The following is a 19,731-nucleotide window of genomic DNA, read 5'->3' as shown; positions in this document are numbered from 1 at the left end:
ATCTACAAGAATAAAGGGGATATTCAAAGTTGTACTAATTACCGGGGAATTAAGTTGATGAGTCATACTATGAAGCTATGGGAGAGAGTTATCGAGCATCGCTTGAGAGCAATAACGCGGGTCTCTATGAACCAATTTGGTTTCATGCCCGAAAGATCAACCATGGAAGCCATTTTCTTAATAAGACAAGTTATGGAGCGGTATAGGGAGAAGAAGAAGGACCTACACATGGTTTTTATTGACTTGGAGAAGGCTTATGATAAAATACCAAGGAATGTTATGTGGTGGGCTTTGGACAAACATAAAGTCCCAACGAAGTACGTCGGGCTCATTAAGGACATGTACAACAATGTTGTGACTAGAGTTTGAACAAGTGATGGAGACACGGATGACTTCCCGATTAAGATAGGACTACATCAAGGGTCAGCTTTGAGCCCTTATTTGTTTGCCTTAGTGATGGATGAGGTAACAAGGGACATACAAGGGGACATCCCTTGGTGTATGCTTTTCGCGGACGATGTAGTGCTAGTTGATGAAAGCCGAACAGGAGTGAATCAGAAACTAGAGTTATGACGGGAGACTTTGGAGTCCAAAGGTTTTAGACTCAGTAGAACTAAAACTGAGTATATGAGATGTGACTTCGGCACTACTATTCGGGAGGAGGAAGATATTAGTTTGGAAGGTCAAGTAGTGCCTAGGAAGGATACCTTTCGATATTTAGGATCAATGCTACAGAGAGATGGGGATATTGATGAAGATGTTAGCCATAGAATCAAAGCAGGGTGGATGAAGTGGCGGCAAGCATCTGGTGTCCTATGTGACAAAAGGGTACCACAGAAGCTAAAAGGCAAGTTTTATAGGACGGCGATTAGACTTGCTATGTTGTATGGTGCAGAATGTTGGCCTACGAAAAGACGACATGTTCAACAGATAAGTGTCGCAGAAATGCGTATATTGCGTTGGATTTGTGGTGGTCATACAAGAAGGGATCGAGTTCGGAACGATGATATATGTGATAGATTAGGGGTAGCACCAATTGAAGAAAAGCTTGTCCAACAACGGTTGAGATAGTTTGGACATGTCCAACGGAGACCTCCAGAGGCACCGGTGCATAGTGGAATCCTAAGCCAGGATAGTAACGTGAAGAGAGGCAGAGGAAGATCGAAGTTGACTTGGGTAGAGGCAATAAAAGAAGACTTGAAATGATGGAATATACCTAAAGACTTAGTCTTAGATAGGAGTGCTTGGAAGACAGCTATTCACGTGCCTAAACCTTGATTGCTTCTGCTGGGTTTCAACTCTAGCCTACCCCAACTTGTTTGTGACTTAAAGGCTTTGTTGTTGTTGTTGTTGTATGGCTGTTTATATGATTTTTTTATATGCTGAGATAAGTAGTGCCCCAAAGATAGGAAGTCCAGTTTGGCAGAAGAGAAGATAATCTGTTGTTGGAATATTCCAAGATTTGTCCTGATGAGTTTGTCATGGGGATCCGCCCCGTAAGTTTATTGGAACTAAGATCAAGCACTTCTAGATGTGTAGTGAAAGGGAGAACATCTGTAGTAAGTTGCATGCCGGTGAGCATGTTATGTGAAAGATTCAAATAGGTAAGCCTACCACCCATGTCCCCCAGATCTAGTTTGGTACATCCCCACTGATTTTATTAGATGAAAGATCCAAATATGATATATAGTTAAAACGCCTCAAAAATCTTGGAAATTGAGTTATATTGCAAGATGCAAGTCCTAACCCATGAAGTCCATTCAAATAGGTAGCCAAAGGATTGTTACCATCTGCATCCATGACATGCAACCCATTGTAGGAAAGATGCAAACTGGCAAGCTCACTTAATTTCTAAAACTGGCTAAGGTCCACAGAACCCATCAAATTGTTCGAGCTAACATCTATAATATATACCAAACTTCTTAGTGGAAAGAAGGCCTCAGGAAAAAAACCTGAGAATGCATTGTTGCTCAAGTACACAAGCTCCAACTGTGAAGATGCAGGCGCGGCAGCTCTGGGACGCGGTCGAGTTCGGTGATGTCGAGTTCCACGACGATCGGCGGGCGCTGGAGGCGTTGTGCGCCGCCGTGCCGCTGGAGATCGGCGCCTTCCTCGCCAACAAGGCGACGGCAAAGGAGGCTTGGGACTCCATCGCCACCGCGCATCTCGGCGACTACCGCATCCGCCGAGCGATGCTGCAGTGGCTCCGACAGGAGTGGGAAGGCCTCACCTTCAACTCCGGTGAGCAAGTCGAGGACTTTGCCTTTCGCCTTTCCAGCCTGAAGGAGCAAATGGCGTACAACGGCGACACCGACATCACTGATGCTCGCGCGGTGGAGAAGCTCCTACGCTGCATCCCCAAGAAGTACTCCTAGATCGTGCTGGCGATCGAGACCCTCCTCAACTTCGAGGCGCTCTCCATCGAGGAGGTTAACGGGAGGATCAAGGCGGTGCAAGATCGTGAGGAGGCACCCCACACTGAGCCGAGCACCGTCGGAGGCAAGCTACTCTACACTGCTGAGCAATGGCGGGCCTTCGACAAAAAGAAGAAGGACGAGGCTTCCAGCTCTAGTCCGCCTAGGGAGCGTCGTCACCGACCACGCGGCGGCAAGGAGGACAAGGGACCCCCAGGGCACGATAGAGGAGCAGGATCATGCTCCGTTTTTGGTGCATGGGTGCGTGGAGCTACGGCAAGAAACAGGGGAGGAGAAGAAAGATTCAAGATTTCCCCTTCCCGCGTCGGCTAACTCCTCCCTGCTCCACCTCGACGAGCCGCGCACCCACGCTTTCCTCGGCACTGGCCCCGACAACGACAAGATCGATAGCTGGTACCTCGACACCGACGCCACCCACCACATGACTGGTCGGCGTGAGTTCTTCTCTGACTTGGACTCCAGCGTGCGAGGCTCCGTCAAGTTCGGGGACACCTCCGCCATGGAGTTCTAGGGCGTCAGCTCCGTCGTCTTCACCATCAAGATTAGCGAGCACCGGCTGCTCACCGATGTCTACTACATCCCCGCGCTGAGGAACTCCACCATCAGCTTGGAACAGCTGGATGAGAATGGCTCGCGTGTGGAGATCGAGCACGGGATACTACGCATCTGGGATCGCGGTCGGTGACTCCTTGCCAAGGTGAATAGAGGCACCAATCGCCTTTATGTCCTCCATGTGCAGGTGGCGCAGCCTGTGTGTCTTGCACCCGCCGCGATGACGATGCCTAGGGGTTGCACGAGCACTTTGGGCACCTCAACTTCGAGGCCCTGAAGCTGCTTGGCAACAAGGAGATGGTGCGATGCATGCCGCGTGTCGACCATGTGGAGCAGTTCTGCGACACCTGCATCATCACCAAGCAGCGGCGGCTCCCCTTTCCCAACCAGGAGAGTTTTCGTGCCAAGGAGAAGCTGGAGCTAGTACACGGCGACCTCTGCAGCCCCATGACACTGGCTACACCTAGAGGACGGCGCTACTTCCTCCTCCTTGTTGACAATGTGTCCCGCTACATGTGGGCGGTGCTACTCGACACCAAGGCGGCAGCAGCGCACACCATCAAGCAGCTGCCGAGAAGGAATGCGCCTGCAAGCTCTGGGTGCAGCGCATGGATAACAGCAGCGAGTTCACGGCGGCTGAGTTCACGGCGTACTACGCCGACTAGGGGGTTCAGAACCACTTCTCCGCCCCATACACCCCGCAGCAAAACGGCGTCGTTGAGCGCCAAAACCAGTCGGTGGCGGCTACCGCCCGCGCCCTCCTCAAGCAGAGAGGGATGCCAGCGATCTACTGGGGGGAAGCGGTAATGACCACCGTGCATCTACTCAACCGCGTGCCGACCAAGGCGCTTGACGATAAGACGTCGTATGAGGCCTGGCATGGGCGCAAGCCGACAGTCGGCTAGCTGTGGGTGTTCGGCTGCCTGACATTCATCAAGAAGCTCAACTATGTTGGTAAGCTCGACGATCGGAGTTCACCGGGGGTCTTCATCGGCTACGCAGAGGGGGCTAAAGCCTACCGTGTGTTCGACCCGGTGACACGGCGTGTTCGAGTGGCTCGCGACGTTGTGTTCGACGAGGGCCACGGCTCAGCGTGGGATAAGGCGGCTGATGATGGATCGGCGGCAGCTCTACGTGACTTCACAGTCGAGTACATGTGGGCAGGAGGAGCTAGGGGACCGTAGAGTGCATCTCCATCGACGTCTCCGACCACATCACCGGCTTCACCGACCACATCATCAATTCCGCCGCGCTCGCCATCACCAAATCTGAGGGAGCTCGAAAACTGGTCGGCAGCGGTCAGGAGCTCATCGGCGGCGGTCGGAAGCTCATCGGTGGTGGTGCGGACCACACCAGCGTCTTAGCCGAGCACTCCAGCACCCAATCCGACCACCGAAGACTGGTCGGCGGTCGTAGAAACTCCACCAGCAGCCAATCCGACCACACCATCTTCGTCCCCGACCGCGGCATCTCCTGCCTCGCCCACTGGTCGGTGGTCTGAGATCGAGTACGCGACGCCGCTGGAGGACGATGAAGACCGCTTGGACGCCTACTACGATGATGAGCCCCTGCGGTGCCACATGGTGGTGAACATCCTCGGCGACCAGTCTGCATCAGGCCATGCAAAGCGGCTTTTCACCCAGCTTCATCTAACGCACGCCGGTGAGCCGACCACTTATGCTGAGGCGCAGGGTGATTCGGTGTGGCGGGCGACGATGGAGCAGGAGCTCAAGTCCGTCGAGCAGAACCGCACCTGGGAATTGGTGCCAGTGCCCGGTGGCCACCGCCCCGTCACCCTCAAATGGGTGTTCAAGCTCAAGAAGGATGAGCAGGGCGTGGTGATCAAGCACAAGGCTCGGCTGGTGGCGCACGACTTCGTCCAGCAAGAGGGGATCGACTACGACGACGCCTTTGCCCCTGTGGTGCGCATGTAATCAGTCTGTTTCCTCCTCGCGCTGGTAGCTCAGGAGGGGTGGCGAGTCCACCACATGGACGTCAAGTCCGCTTTCCTCAACGGCGACCTCAAGGAGGAGGTGTACGTGCGCCAACCACCGGGTTTTGCCATCGCCGGAGAAGAATGCATGGTGTACCGCCTGCGCAAGGCCCTCTACGGCCTATGGCAGGCCTCGCGAGCCTGGAACAAGAAGCTCGACGCCACGCTCAAGAAGATGGGCTTCAAGCAGAGCGCGCATGAGGCGGCGGTGTACCGGCGGGGCAGCGGGCACTCTGTTCTGCTCGTCGGCGTTTACGTCGACGACCTCATCATCACCGGCGATGAAGGAGACAGATTGGAGGCGTTCAAGGCGCAGATGAAGGAGTTCGACATGAGCGACCTTGGCCTCCTCTGCTTCTACCTCGGCATCGAAGTGTGCCAAGACGCCAGCGGCATCACCCTCCGCCAAACCCACTACACCAAGCGCATCCTCGAGCTCGGCGACATGACGGGCTGCAATCCAACTCACACCCCGATGGAGGAGCGGCTCAAGCTCAGTCAGGACAACACGACATAGGAGGTCGACCCCACACACTACCGGCGGCTGATCGGGAGCTTGCGCTACCTGGTCCATACCTAGCCGGACCTTGCGTTCGCCGTCGGGTACATGAGCCGGTTCATGGAGCGGCCCACGATGGAGCATCTGTAGGCCATCAAGTGCATCCTTCGCTATGTGGCGAGCACCCTCGACTACGGTCTTCACTATGACAGGGCTCCTGACACGGCGCGCTTTGTCGGCTACTGCGACAGCGACCTTGCCGGCGACATGAACACCAGCAAGAGCACAACCGGGACCATGTTCTTTCTCGGTGGTTGCTTGGTCAGCTGGCAGTCCCTCAAGCAGAAGGTGGTGGCCCTCTCAAGCTGTGAAGCGGAGTACATCACCACCACCACTGTAGCAACTCAGGCACTATGGTTGTCAAGGATGTTGGCAGAGCTCCTTGGCAGGAATGTGGATGTGGTTGAGCTGAAGGTGGACAACAAGTCTACTCTAGCTCTGGCCAAGAATCCTATCTTCCATGAGAGAAGCAATCATATTCGCATCAAGTACCACTTCATCAGGGATTGCTTGGAGGATGGGAGCATCAAGGCCAGCCACATTGCCACCACTGATCAACTGGCTGATATTCTCACCAAATCGCTGATCAAGTCCAAGTTCCAAGAGATGAGTGAGAGGATTGGGCTACAGCAAATCACTTCCAGTACTCGGCACAAGGCTTAGGGGGAGAATGATAGATAAGCCTAGTGCTCGGCACTTGTATCTTTTCCTACAATTTACTTGGCTTCCAAGCCATGTGTTAGGAATATGCTCGGCATCTTAGAATATGCTAGAGCCGGTGAGCCATCTGCTTTATAAAAGCAATGGCGAACCATCTTGTAAGACAAGCTATTGCATTTCCAATTCCAACAAGCGGCCAAGGCCAAGGTGCCCTCTGGCTTTACCAGATCCGATCTGAATCTGAGATCCATTTCGTGGTTCCTGGCCAACACCATCCAGGTAGAGCTCTCTTAGATTGCTGAGGTTTGCCAATAGGGTATTAAAATTGGATTTCTGGGGATACTCAAATCTTCCTAAAGATTTTCTTATACCTGTAATTCCAAGATAGTCATAATTATAATCAACTGAACTGCAAAGGTCCAAGGAGATAAGGTTCACGAGTTTGCTGATGCCCAGAGGTATCTGGCCATGCAAGCCTGACATGGAAAGGTTTAGGTGGGTTAGCAAAGCGAGCCTCTCGAATCCTAATGCATGGATATTGTCTGACCACATTGAGTTGTCTGGGCGGTATCCAGCAAAATTGTTCATACTAAGGTCAAGGCGATGAAGGGACGTGAGGCTGAAAATGGAAGGGTCCAAGCCGTTACTGGACAATCCACGATTGTTGAGATAGAGTACCGTGACATTACCAGAGGATGTGTCGGAGCCAACTCCCTCCCAGAGACAGCAATCGGTGCCATGGCGCCATGACAGAAGCCTGCTGATGGTGGATGTACCGAAGGAGAAGGATTTCTTCAGCTGCAGAAGTGCCTCAGCTTGGTTTGGATGGCATAGAAAGGGAGCTGCAGGGAGGTGAGTGCGGTTACCGCCGTAAGCATGGTGGGAGCTAGAGATGGCAAGTTGTAAGTGGAGCTGTGCAAGAAAGAACATTAACGCCCAGCCGATGGAAGTCATACTCAGTATGAGACGATGAGCTGATAGGCTTCCAAATAGGCACTCACACATGCCAAATTTATAATAATGGTAGTGTGCAGGCTTGTAATATGTGGCATGTTGTAGTGTAGTATGAAAAATTCCTAGTCAGGGGCGATCAGAACATTAGGGAAAGAAGAAAGGGACCCTTCTACAACTTTCGAGATGGGTTTGAGCATACATATAGCCAGAAATGTTCAATTTAGCACTCTACTAGAGGCACAAGATGGAGCCACTCCTTCGATGTTGCGGTACCTTCACGTAGCTGCAAGCAAAAGGTCTGCCCCAGTATGAAAAATTTCTAGTTGGCTAGCTAGTCTTCAGTCCACGGTCCTACATAACATCAAGAAATAGACATAAAGCAGGTTGGATCAGAACATTACGGAAAGAAGCAGAAAGGGACTTTCCTATAACTTTCGAGATGGGTTTAAAAGGGTTGAGCGAGTAAAATCCCTTACACGTATAACAGACTAAACCCCTCTTGTCCCCTCCAATTCCTTTGGGATGGGATTAACCGAACAAGCTTCCCTGCAGGTGCAATCGAAGGTCAAATACTGCTCGGAATTTGGATGAAGTCCGCATATAACTACACATGTCAACATCAAAGCTACTGCCTTGTGTTTTCTCCATATTTGGTTGGAGTGGGACGGCATCAAATCCGCAGATAAACAACATGAAACCCAGATAAAACTGCCTCGAGGATACCTGGAACTGGATGCTCGCTCGCAATGTTCCCACCGCAGTAGTCCTCGATTAGATTGTTCGCAGCGGTGCCGCGCGGCCACGACGAAACCGACCCCACCGCCGCCGCCGCCGCCGCCGCGTTCCCATAATCCTATTCTGTTTCCCACACTACCCACCACGAGCGGCACGGGAAGCTGCAAAGTGAACGAGGGGGGCAGGTCTTGTCTTCCTCGCCGGAGCGGCCCCCGCCGCTGCGACTGCGACTGCGACGGTCATCGGAGTTAACGATGCGGGCACGGGCATCATAGTAGTTGGGCCGGTGGGCCGGTGGGCCTCTGATCACACTTGCGCTGACTAGCGTAGGCCTGAGGGGAAAAAAAAAGTCAATTTAGCCTCCCTAAACTTTTTTTTATCTGATTTGTCTTCCTCATCGAAAAACTAGATCTACACAACTCTTGAAATCGTCGGTTTACCTTTCTATATAAACAGTTGTAAAAGTGGTTTCAGCTAGCGTTCTACATGACGCTATATTAAGAACAAGAGTAAATCAGTTTTTTACCATAGTTCAAAGAGACCAATTAAACATTATAAAAAAATCAGAAATATTTTTTTCAAAATATGAACCAAATATTTTTCAAGAATATATATACATTTAAAAATATTGAAATCTGATTTGATATTAGAAAATTCATACAAAACTTGTTTTAAATCAGAAAAATATGAAATCAATTTTATATTTTTAAAAATCACGATCCTACCTCTTGTTTCTTGATTAGAATTATTTGAATCTTATATGGTCTCCTAACATTTGAAATTGGACCAAATATGAAATGGAGGATGCAAACCAAAACAAATATTTGCAAAACCGCAACGTGAATAACCGTGCAACCAGTCGTGTAAACTAAAAAAAAGGTTTCCTCAGCAGCAATGTCATGCTTAACCATCCAGATATGCACAGGAAATTCTAAATAGAAAATATAATTCAAAAGTTTGGTTGTACACTAAGAACATATATCATGTGTTTGAACTTTGTAGCAGCACTATCTTCTTCAGGGGATACTACGACAATGACGTGTGTAGACTCATTGGACTATTAGCACTGTTCACCTAAACAGACGTTTAAATAGTGTTTAAACGATAAATGAAGGTCACCCAAGTGGTTTAGGCTCTAAATGGTGAATTAAATAGTTGGATCATTGTTTAAAAACGTTAAAAACCGTCTAAATAAAATCGAGTTAAACATGAGCTAAATGACCATTTAATTCATCATTTAGTCGACAGAATGATTACAACTACCACACTTAACATCCAACTAATTAACAACGTAAGTATATGAGGTGGAGTGGAATTTAGTTTTTCTTCCAAAAATACTTTAGTACAATACTTATTTTTTACATGTGTAAATATGTATAATACTAGCATATTTGGCTTTTACATACATAAATGTATATATTTTAGTGCTACTATACAAAATCATTTAAGTTGTTTAACTCCATTTGAACACCGTCTAAATGACCTAAACGTTAAACAAAGGGTAAATGGCTATTTACCGTTTAGCACTTAGGATAACACTAACTATTAGTGGTAGAGCTCCCAAGCTGACGTTTATGACTTGGGCGACAACATTCGGATGGACGCAACCACTTTCTCATTCGTCATCACCGTCATAGGTCTGCGCATGCACTAGAGCACATAATGGAGCAAGAAGGCGGTTTAGACAGGCTCGGGGTATCGAACTTCAAATGTTTCCTAAACTCATGTCTATATTAAAAATATGAAGCTGATTTCATAGTTTTCTTCTATGAATTTTCTAATATTAAATCAGTTTTTAGGATTTTTAAATGTATATTTATTCTAGAAATTGTTTTGAAAAAAAATATTTCTAGAATTTTTTATAGAATCTAATTGATCTCGTCAGATTTACATTTCTAGTGGCTAAAGTGAGATAAATAGGACAGTTTCAAGAGTTGGAGGAGTCTAAAAATATGATTTTCTAATTAGGGGAGATAAATTGGACTCACACAATAGATGAGGGAGATCAGATGGACTTTTTTCTTGGCCTAGGATGTGATGGACACACCTCAGCCTGGAGCGTGGCGTGACTTAGATCGAGGAGCAAGGATTACGGTGGATCCCACAGGACAGAACGACGGACGGGACAACAAACTGGGAACACCCAACACGCACAATAAATAGAAATACGACCAAACATAATACAACCCGACTAAAGATGGCAATGGGTAAAATCCGCGCGGATACAGGTATCACAAACCCACACCCGCGAGGATATTTCTGTGCCAGCGCCTGCCACCCGCCACGGGCAGCACTATGCGCCCGCGCCCGCTATCCGTGGGCATGTTTTGCCAGTGGGCATGCCCGCATACCCGCAAGAAGTGGGGATCTGGCCATCTGGGGGAGGCGCGCGCCCGACGTCCGTTGTCGGGGACGGGGAGCCATGAGTGGGGATCTGAGGGAGGCGCGCGCTGCGAGTGGAGGAGGTGAGGAAGGCCGGTGTCTGGCGTCGGGGTAGGGAGGTGGGCGGCTGGCGTGGTGGCGTTAGGGACGGGGAGCCGCGAGCCCGCGACTGGGGATCTAGGGGGGGGGGGGGCGTGCGCCGCGAGTGGAGGAGGCAAGGAGCCGCGCCGCGCTCGTCGTTCGCCGCGAGTGCATGAGCCGCGACCTGCGACCGCGAGTTGGGGTTGGGGAGGTGGGGACGCGGGGTCGAGTGGGTGACTGGCGGCCGCTGGTGGAGTGGTGGGAGTGAGATTGGGATGAAGGAAACCCTAGAATCGGAAGCATATATACCTCTTCTGCAGTGGCCCCACATGTCAGTGCGGGTTTGCGGGTGCGGGCATGCTATTTTCTTACCCGTCTAGCTTTGCCCGTTGGGCACAACTCTGTACCCGCGCCTGTGCCCGCGGGGACAGGTTCACCCGTATCCTCGCCCACCGGTTCGGGTGCCCGCGGGTACGCGGATTTTTTCTGCCCGTTGCCATCTTTAAACCGGACACCGAAAAGAATATGGGAGGGTTGGATGAAATAAGAGGGCAGAAATTTTGGCTCTTTAATATTACACTTCTCTTGTATTTTAGGTGGCTGAATTTTAAAATGATTTCAGACAACACTCTTGTACCACCAACTAGCATATACAAGTAAGTTGTTACTTTTATGATTTATTATTTGTCTTTGTGTCAGAACATATTAGATTTTTGTCCTTTGTCTGCCTATAGAAATAATTATAAATTGTCAATTGTCTTTGTGCCAACACAAATTAGATTTTGTCAAGTTTGAAATTTTGTGTAATGTTTTTTTTTATTCTCGGTGCATCACCACCGAAGCAGGCCAAGCCCTACTTTGGGACTTGCACGCGGGAGCCTGCGGGCACCATGCAGCGCCTCGGACGCTCGTCGGAAACGCCTTCTGCCAAGGATTCTACTGGCCAATGGCGGTTGCTGATGCCACGAAGCTGGTGCGCTCCTGCGAGGGATGTCAGTACTATGCACGGCAGACGCACCTCCCGGCCCAAGCCCTCCAAACCATCCCCATCACATGGCCATTTGCCGTGTGGGGGCTAGATATGGTTGGGCCTCTGCAGAAGGCCCCCCCCGAGGGCTATACCCATTTGCTGGTGGCCATTGACAAGTTCTCCAAGTGGATTGAGGCTCGTCCGATCACCTGAATCAAATCCGAACAAGTAGTGCTATTCTTCACTGATATCATCCACAGGTTCGGGATTCCAAATACCATCATCATCGACAATGGGACGCAATTCACCGGCCACCAATTCCTGACGTTCTGCGATGACCACCACATCCGTGTGGCCTGGTTGGCCGTAGGTCACCCTAGGACGAACGGCCAAGTGGAACGCGCCAACGGCATGATCCTATAGGGTCTCAAGCCGAGAATATACAACCGGTTGAAGAAATTCGGCAAGAAATGGCTTGCCGAACTCCCGTCGGTCATCTGGAGCCTGAGGAACACACCGAGCCGAGCCATGGGGTTCACACCGTTCTTCCTGGTCTATGGAGCCGAGGCCATCCTCCCCACTGACTTGGAGTACGGCTCCCCGAGGCTATAGGCATACAACGAGCAAAGCAACTGCACTACCCGCGAGGACGCCCTCGACCAACTGGAAGAAGCCCGAGACGTCGCGCTGCTACACTCCGCCAAGTACCAGCAAGCCCTACGACGCTACCAAGCCCGACGCATTCAAAGCTGGGACCTGAAGGTGGGTGACTTGGTGCTGAGACTAAGGCAGAGGAGTAAAGGCCGCCACAAGCTGACCCCGCCATGGGAAGGGCCGTACATCATCGCCCAAGTACTAAAGCCCGAGACCAACAAGCTAGCCAACGAGAAGGGCGAAATCCTCACCAACGCTTGGAACATAGAACAGCTACGTCGCTTCTACCCTTAAATTTCCAAGCATTGTTTACATTGTTTCTCGAAATACAATAAAGAAGCGTTCTTTAGTTGTTCTAATTTTTCGAGAAACCACCTAAGCCCATCGATAGGGGCTCGGCGTCACAATAACGCTATAAGGGAGACTCGGCTCTGCCTCTGCAAAACCGAGCCCCCTTGGGGGCTAGAAGGGGGGAACCCCCCAAGTCCCAGACACCGTTTTTTAGTCATTCTTCGAAAAAAAAATTCTACGCCAAACTCTCTCGCATACTCTGACAGAACGATTGTAAAAAACCTAAGGACCAAAAGCTCGTCTCGGGGCCAAAAGGCCGGCCAAGCCGAGAGAACGACCTATGCCTCTGGGCTACGGCAACTCCCTCACCACCTTTTCACTCGAAGGGCAGCTTTGGCTCCAAAGAAGTTTTTTGTCATTCGTCCAAGAACGAGACGGAGGGCAGAGGCTCGGAAATATAATAGAAAACAATTAAAAAACATATATACACAAGTACTTTAAAAGGCCTCGACGGCCACAACCGTCATGGTACAATGATGTAAGTCCCAATCTATTTACATGGCCCCTTTGGCCCAGGTCAAAACTCAGGGTCGCCAGCATCGGCGGTCGGCGCAGGAGGAACCACCTCCTCTTCGAACAACCTGGCCAGTGCCGTGCCAGGGGCCTCAACCGCCTCCACCAGCTTCAAGACCTCCTCCTCGGCCATCTCGTCATCCTCCGCCATGACGTAACCGTCGCTGACAGCCTCGAGGTCGATGCCGGCGTATTGCGAGGAGACGACGGCCAGGGCGCACTTGACGCCCGTATGCAGCGCCCCTCGGAGCCGCTCGTGGACTTGGCTGCTCAACGCGATTAGGCGGCTCCTGAGGGAGCTGCCCGACTCGACCCCCCGACCTCCAGGGCCTCGCAGGCGGTACGGGCAGCACTCTACAGTGCGTTGTGCTCCCGGATCTCGGCCTCAAGCACCGCCTACACTTCGACGGAGGCCTCAGCTGCTCGGGAGACCTCCTTCTCCAAACCTACGCTGAGACAAGTGGGATGGGGTTAAGCACAAAAGGAAACAAGCCGAACAAGGGCGAAGGCCAACAGGACTCACCCTCGGCCTTTTCCTTCCAAGGTAAGACCTCGACCCGGGAGGCCTCGGCCACCTTGACAGCCTCTGCCAAGGCACCTTTCGTCAGCAGGTGCTCACCCTGCTCCGCCCCCAGCTGCCCGGCGATGGCCTTGGTAGAGGCCGCCGCTTGTTCGGCCCGGGACCTGAAGGTGTCCCGCTCGCCGGCCACCCGGGTCAGCTCCTCCTCCAGCTCCTTGATCCGCGACTCCAAAGGGGCGGCCTGCTCCCGAGCCATGGCCGCCTCGGCCTTCATGTCAGCACAGCGAAGGCGGAGGTCCTCCACCTCCGTGCTCCGTGCGGACAGAAGCTCGTTGGCACCGGCGAGCAGGTCCTTCTACTACCGGAGCTGGTCCTAGACGTCCCTCTCCTGCCGGAGGAACATCGATTTCCCGAGGGACCGGGCCTCGAGCTCCTAGATAGGAAAAACGCACGCCAAGTACTGCAAGAGAACTCAGAAGAAAGGCGACACGGCACAAGAGAGGAAAGCACATACCCGGGCAACACCGGGCAAGTCCTCGGCCACAACGGACAGCGCTATCCGCAGCGACCGCTCCACCAGTTGGCAGAATTGCTCGAGAGAGCTCCAGCGCCCCCCTCAGCCACGTCCTCAAGGGCGAACAGAGGCTCCCCCTCAGGGTCGTCCTGGCTCTGCCACAAGACACGCGGGCTATCCCACCCGCAGGGCTCAGGTCGTACCGAGACGAGGGCCGAGCTCCCCTCGCCAGGAGTCTGGACTGGCTGCTCTGCGGTGCTGGCCGCCTCGGCGTCCGCCACCTCCTTCCCCCGGGAAGTATCGTCAGAGGAGATTGAATGAACCTCCACCTCCCGGGCGTTCTCCTACGACGGCGGCAGGTCTTAGACCGGGGGGCGGTACCGAAGCTTGCCCCGCCTCCGTCTCCACATCCTAGGCCACCGGCCCCGCCTCCGTCTCCACCACCTCGGACTCAGTGGTCCCAGGAGCTCCAACCTCCGCCACCTCGGCCTCGGTGGTCCTAGGAGCCCCGGCGTCCGCCACCTCGACTTCAGGAGCCCTGGCCTCGGCCACCTCAGCCTCGGAAGTCCTGGGCGCCTCCTCCCCCGCCTACTCCATGGCCGCCTCGGCAGCCTCTCCTTGGGTGACCAGCTCCTTTGGGTCGGCCCTGGCCGATGCCACGCCACGCTGCAAGGCGGCCTGCGCGTCCACCACCCATCGGGCGGTGGAACTGGTGCTCACCTTGAGTGCCTTAAGTGGCGCCAGGGTGGGCGCTTCCGCCTGATGCTTCCGGCTAAAAACAAACCACTCACGAGGTCAGCATATGACCAAAGAATGAGTGGGAAATGCTACGAAACCCGCAGAAAAAAAAACACTTACCTCGAACGGGGAACCAGTACCTTCCACACCGCGTCCCTCGTCCTCGGCGGTGGCAGAGGAGGCATTGGAGTCCGGCGAGGGCCGGCGATGTTTCTCCAGCTCATCGCGCTCGAGGCTCTTCCTCTTGCGCCTTGCCTCCTCGGCGTCCTTCAGCTCCTTATACGCCTCGGCATGCGCCCTGTTCTTGGCTCGCCGCTCTGCGTCCTCGGGAATAGGCGACGGGGAGGCTCATGCATCCCTCATCCCCTGCAGGAATGGCAAACGCAATAAGGCAACGGACTGAAAAGGCGAGGAGCAAGAAGGCCTCGGGGCCGCAGCAACGCACAACTCACCAGAGAGAGATACCCCCGCGACGGACGCATCGGGAACGGGGTCAGGCCACTGCTCCTCAGCCATCCCTCCACCGTCTCTCTCACCCGACGCAGAATCTCCTCGTCGGAGAGGGCGACGGTGGACATCCGGATGCCATCAATCGGCTCATCCGGTGTCATCTCGAACAGGCGCTGCCGCCGAGCCATCAGCGGCAGCACCCTCCGGCGGTGGAAGGCCGCCACGACCATGGCCGCCGTAAGGCCGTGGCTGCGTAGCCTCTCCAAGGCCCTCAGGAGCGGCTGTAGCTTGGGCTGATCAACCAACTGGACGCCGTATCTTCACCTCTCCGGCTGGCTCTCCATGATCCGCCCGGTATAGGGGGGAAACCCGCCGTCATCATTGCAGAGGTAGAACCAGCTGTTGTACCAGCGGTGGTTGGACGACGCGAGCTGGGCCAGGATGTAGAGGGGCTGCCGGTCTTGGCGCACTTGGAGAGTGCAGCCGCCGGCCCTCAACGCCTTCCGCGTGCCCATCGTGCCCGCTGGCTTGGTGGTGAGCCCCGCCCGAAAGAGGTGGAGCCACAGCTCCCAGTGGGGGGCAATGCCCAGATACCCCTCGCAGACGGCAACAAAGATGGCCACCTACGCGATGGAGTTAGGGTTGAAGTTGTGGAGCTCCACGTCGTAGTAGTGCAGGAGCGCCCGCATGAACCGGTCCGCCGGCAAGCCGAGGCCGCGCTCGTGGAAGGCCACGAAGCTCACGATGTAGCCATTGCGTGGCCTCGGCTCCAGCTCGCTCCCCAGAGCAATCCACTCTGGCCTATTGGGGTCGGAGACCGGGCGGAGGAGACCGTCGTCGATGAGCGACTACAGCGTCTCCATGGACACGTCGGACGGACCCCAAGGATCCGCCTGGAGAACAACAACGCCACCAGCCATGGGTGCGGTGGAGAATGCGACTATGGCTATAACACGTGCTCTCGCTTACTCTCTCTCTCTCTCTCTCTCCTCTCCTCCCCCTTCTCCCTTCTTCTCCCCGGCGCTCTCTTCCGCTGTTCTTGGCAACCGCTCGAGGGCAGAAAGCGCGAGTGCAGGCAGAAAAGGTAAGAAGGGGCAGGGGCGTGGCTCGTCACGCGTTTATGAGGGAGGAAAGAAGGCGAACGGGCGGGCGACGAAACCGGGAAGATTATCTCCTAGATCTAGCGCAGTTAATGCGGATCCGGCCAAACCACCCACACGCCCTACTTTTTCTCGCTAGCCGCGCACGTACGGTAACGTCCCATCCGCAGACACCACGTCACGGCAGGCGCCGTTCCGTCTCCCCGAGAAACCGCCTCAAAAGGCGCACCCACCGTCGTCAGCCGGTGGGAAGGGAATATTCCCCACCCGATTCCGTCGAGACTAAGGAACTGGGCACCAAGCCCGTTACGGTCTAGGGGTTCGAAGGCTGGGCCCCCAAGGGTCTCAACAGCCGCCCCAGGACAAACAGAGTCAGGAATGACTATGGGCGAGCCCGTACATGGCCGAGGCCCAAGCAAGCAATTGCTTGGGATGCCCTAAGTCGTGTCCGAGACCAGCAGGGAAGTCTCTGAATGGAATCCCATCGTAAGGAGGCATCGAGCCCCCGGGGCCAATCGAACGGCCCTGGGACCCACTAGAGAAGCCCTCAGGTACTTTTGGAGTGCGTCTCTAGACCGCTAGCCGACCCCTATCGAATGGGGCACGGGCCTCCACTTGGACTTACCCGATAATAGCTCATCGGAGGTGTCACTCCTCGCGCCCACCAAGGGTAGCCTGGCACACTCCACCCCTCCTTCCAAACGAAAAGGATGCACGAGGGCCGCACAAAAAAAGATAGGGAAACTCCTGATCGTCCTCTTGCTCCGAGCAGAGGCTCGGGGGCTCTTCCTACAACCAAGCCGAGGCCCAACGACCTGAACTCGCACTCGGGGGCTCGGCAAACGTGATAAAACGACTAAGGAACTGGGCACCGAGCCCGTTACGGTCCAGGGGTTCGAAGGCTAGGCCCCTGAGGGTCTCGATAGCCACCCTAGGACAAACAGAGTCAGGGATGACTATGGGCGAGCCCGTACATGGCCGAGGCCCAAGCAAGCAATTGCTTGGGATGCCCTAAGTCATGTCCGAGACCGGCAGGGAAGTCTCTGAATGGAATCCCACCGTAGGGAGGCATCGAGCCCCCCGGGGCCAATCGAACGGCCCTGGGACCCACTAGAGAAGCCCTCTGTTACTTTTGGAGTGAGTGTCTAGACCGCTAGCCGACCCCTATCGAATGGGGCACGGGCCTCCACTCGGACTTACCTGATAACAGTTCACCGGAGGTGTCACTGCTTGCGCCCACCGAGGGTAGCCTGGCACACTCCACCCCTCCTTCCGAATGAAAAGGGTGCACGAGGGCCGCACAAAAAAGATAGGGAAACTCCTGATCGCCCTCTTACTCCGAGCAGAGGCTCGGGGCTCTTCCTGCAACCAAGCCGAGGCCCAGCGACCCAAACTCGCACTCAGGGGCTCGGCAAACGCGATAAAACGACTAAGCAACTGGGCACCGAGCCCGTTACAGTCTAGGGGTTCGAAGGCTGGGCCCCCGAGGGTCTCAACAGCCGCCCCAGGACAAATAGAGTCAGGGATGACTATGGGTGAGCCCGTACATGGCCGAGGCCCAAGCAAGCAATTGCTTGGGATGCCCTAAGTCGTGTCCAAGACCGGCAGGGAAGTCTCTGAATGGAATCCCACCGTAGGGAGGCATCGAGCCCCCAAGGCTAATCGAACGGCCCTGGGACCCACTAGAGAAGCCCTCTGGTACTTTTGGAGTGCGTCTCTGGACCGCTAGCTGACCCCTATCGAATGGGGCACGGGCCTCCACTCGGACTTACCCGATAACAGCTCACCGGAGGTGTCACTGCTCGCGCCCACCGAGGGTAGCCTGGCACACTCCACCCCTCCTTTTGAATGAAAAGGATGCGCGAGGGCCGCACAAAAAAGACAGGGAAACTCCTGATCGCTCTCTTGCTCCGAGCAGAGGCTCGGGGGCTCTTCCTGCGACCAAACCGAGGCCCAGTGACCCGAACTCGTACCCGGGGACTCGGCAAACGTAATAAAACCCCTCACTCAACAAGAGAAAAGCCCCTGGAGGAGTGAATCCACTCCTCCAGGGCCTCGGGGGCTACACCCGGCGGGTGCGCTCATGCGCACCCACCGAAACCTCGAGTACGAAACACCATCCCGACAGGAGCTGCTGCGAGCCAAGTCTCGTCGAAACCTCAGGGAGAGTGCTCGCACTCCCCCCGAGGCTCGGGGGCTACTGTCGGATACCATAAAAGGGGTACCCTGAGCAAGAACCGAAAAAATTACTTAGACCTTGTAAATAACAAAACCAAAAAACAACCGCTGGCAAACCCGCCGCATCCGAGGCCTGGCTGGACCGCCCGTACCACCTCGAACAAATATCCAGGCACAACCGAAGCAGGCTCAGCCTAGAACCATACCACGAGGCCTCGGACGAGCCACCGATTCTCCAACTCGCCCGAGGCCCCGCGCCACGAGGCCTCGAATGAGCCACCGATTCTCTGATTAGCCCAAGGCCCCGTGCCACGAGGCCTCGGACGAGCACTCAGTTACCGACTCGCTCGAGGCCGCCTCGGCATCAACCCCATCACCGCCGCCTTGACCGATTTCCCTGACAGGATGTCACATCCAACCAACGCGTCCAACCACCCCCGCGATGTCAGCCGCACGATGGCACAGTACAACGGAGTGACCGACGAGACGGAAGTCACATCAACGCCCTGCCATCCGGGACAGGACGGGGCGGGGGTTACCGGCCGCTGTGCTCGGCACTGTGCCCACGACTGACGCCCGTGCTACGCTGTGCTACCTAACCCCTGCTCCAAGGACAGCGCGGCGTGGAGAGTCAAGTCTAGGTCCCTGTAGCCTCGGAATCGACGAACAAGACCAACTGCTCCCTCCGAGCCTTGGCTATCCGCTTCCGAGCTCCTGTAGCCTTGGGACTTGCGCCTACCGAGCCCCCCACGACAGTCCAGCCTCTGCATCGACTGGGCCTCGGCTCTCCACGTTGTCAGCACTCTGGGACCGACACGTCGCCCGCAGAACGCGCCATACCCTGCGTCAGGCTGCAGGAGCTCCCACGTCGCACACAAGGCCTAGCTCTTGTAGCCTTGGAATCAGCGTACCCGCGCCATCGCATCAACCCGGCCTTGGCACTCCGCGCCGGTCAAACATACAGTAACCAGCACGCCTACAACAGAAGAAGGCGCGCCTGCCACCACAGGAGCTCCCACGACGCACAGGATCAGGCGTGGCTGGCGCGTCGCTCCAGTGCACGAAGGACAAGACCGCTCCACCGACCACACCGCCATAGTGACAAGCTGCAGGGCTCGGACGCGCTGCCTCCGCTCACAAAATGCCACGTAGCAAACGCATGTACCGCCCCTGTGCCTCCCTTCGACTATGAAAGGGAGTAACCAGGGCCGCTTCTGGGGGAGACCGAGGCAAGCAACGCGCAACGCTCTGTAACACACACGCTCCCTCACGGCATGAGATCAACATCTCAAGCAACCCACGCTCCTCCACGCAGAGACCTGGGGCAAGCTCCCTCTCTCGCTCAGCTTAGAAGCCCCTACTACAAGCACCTCGGTGCAAGGAATACAAGAT

At 54.6% G+C, this 19,731-nt stretch overlaps 1 protein-coding gene across 1 annotated transcript; it reads left to right on the top strand.

The window, feature by feature from the left end:
- The first annotated feature begins 1,997 nt into the window (after positions 1–1,997).
- Positions 1,998–2,946, top strand: LOC136499454 (uncharacterized). Its single transcript, XM_066495105.1, has 2 exons — positions 1,998–2,365; positions 2,547–2,946. The coding sequence occupies exons 1-2, from the start codon at positions 1,998–2,000 to the stop codon at positions 2,944–2,946; spliced, it is 768 nt and encodes a 255-aa protein (XP_066351202.1).
- The last annotated feature ends 16,785 nt before the right edge of the window (positions 2,947–19,731 follow it).

The sequence above is a fragment of the Miscanthus floridulus genome, chromosome 13 (genome assembly GCF_019320115.1).
Source record: "Miscanthus floridulus cultivar M001 chromosome 13, ASM1932011v1, whole genome shotgun sequence".
Lineage (NCBI taxonomy): Eukaryota > Viridiplantae > Streptophyta > Magnoliopsida > Poales > Poaceae > Miscanthus > Miscanthus floridulus.
The sequence above is the reverse complement of the archived record's forward strand: the minus strand, read 5'-3'. Positions and strand labels throughout refer to the sequence as shown.

Excerpts from the sequence above, each read along its gene's own strand:
- LOC136499454 (XM_066495105.1), top strand. The coding sequence starts at position 1,998 with ATGCAGGCGCGGCAGCTCTGGGACGCGGTCGAGTTCGGTGATGTCGAG. Across the intron at positions 2,366-2,546 it reads CTACGCTGCATCCCCAAGAA|AAGAAGGACGAGGCTTCCAG; the intron begins GTACTCCTAGAT and ends TTCGACAAAAAG.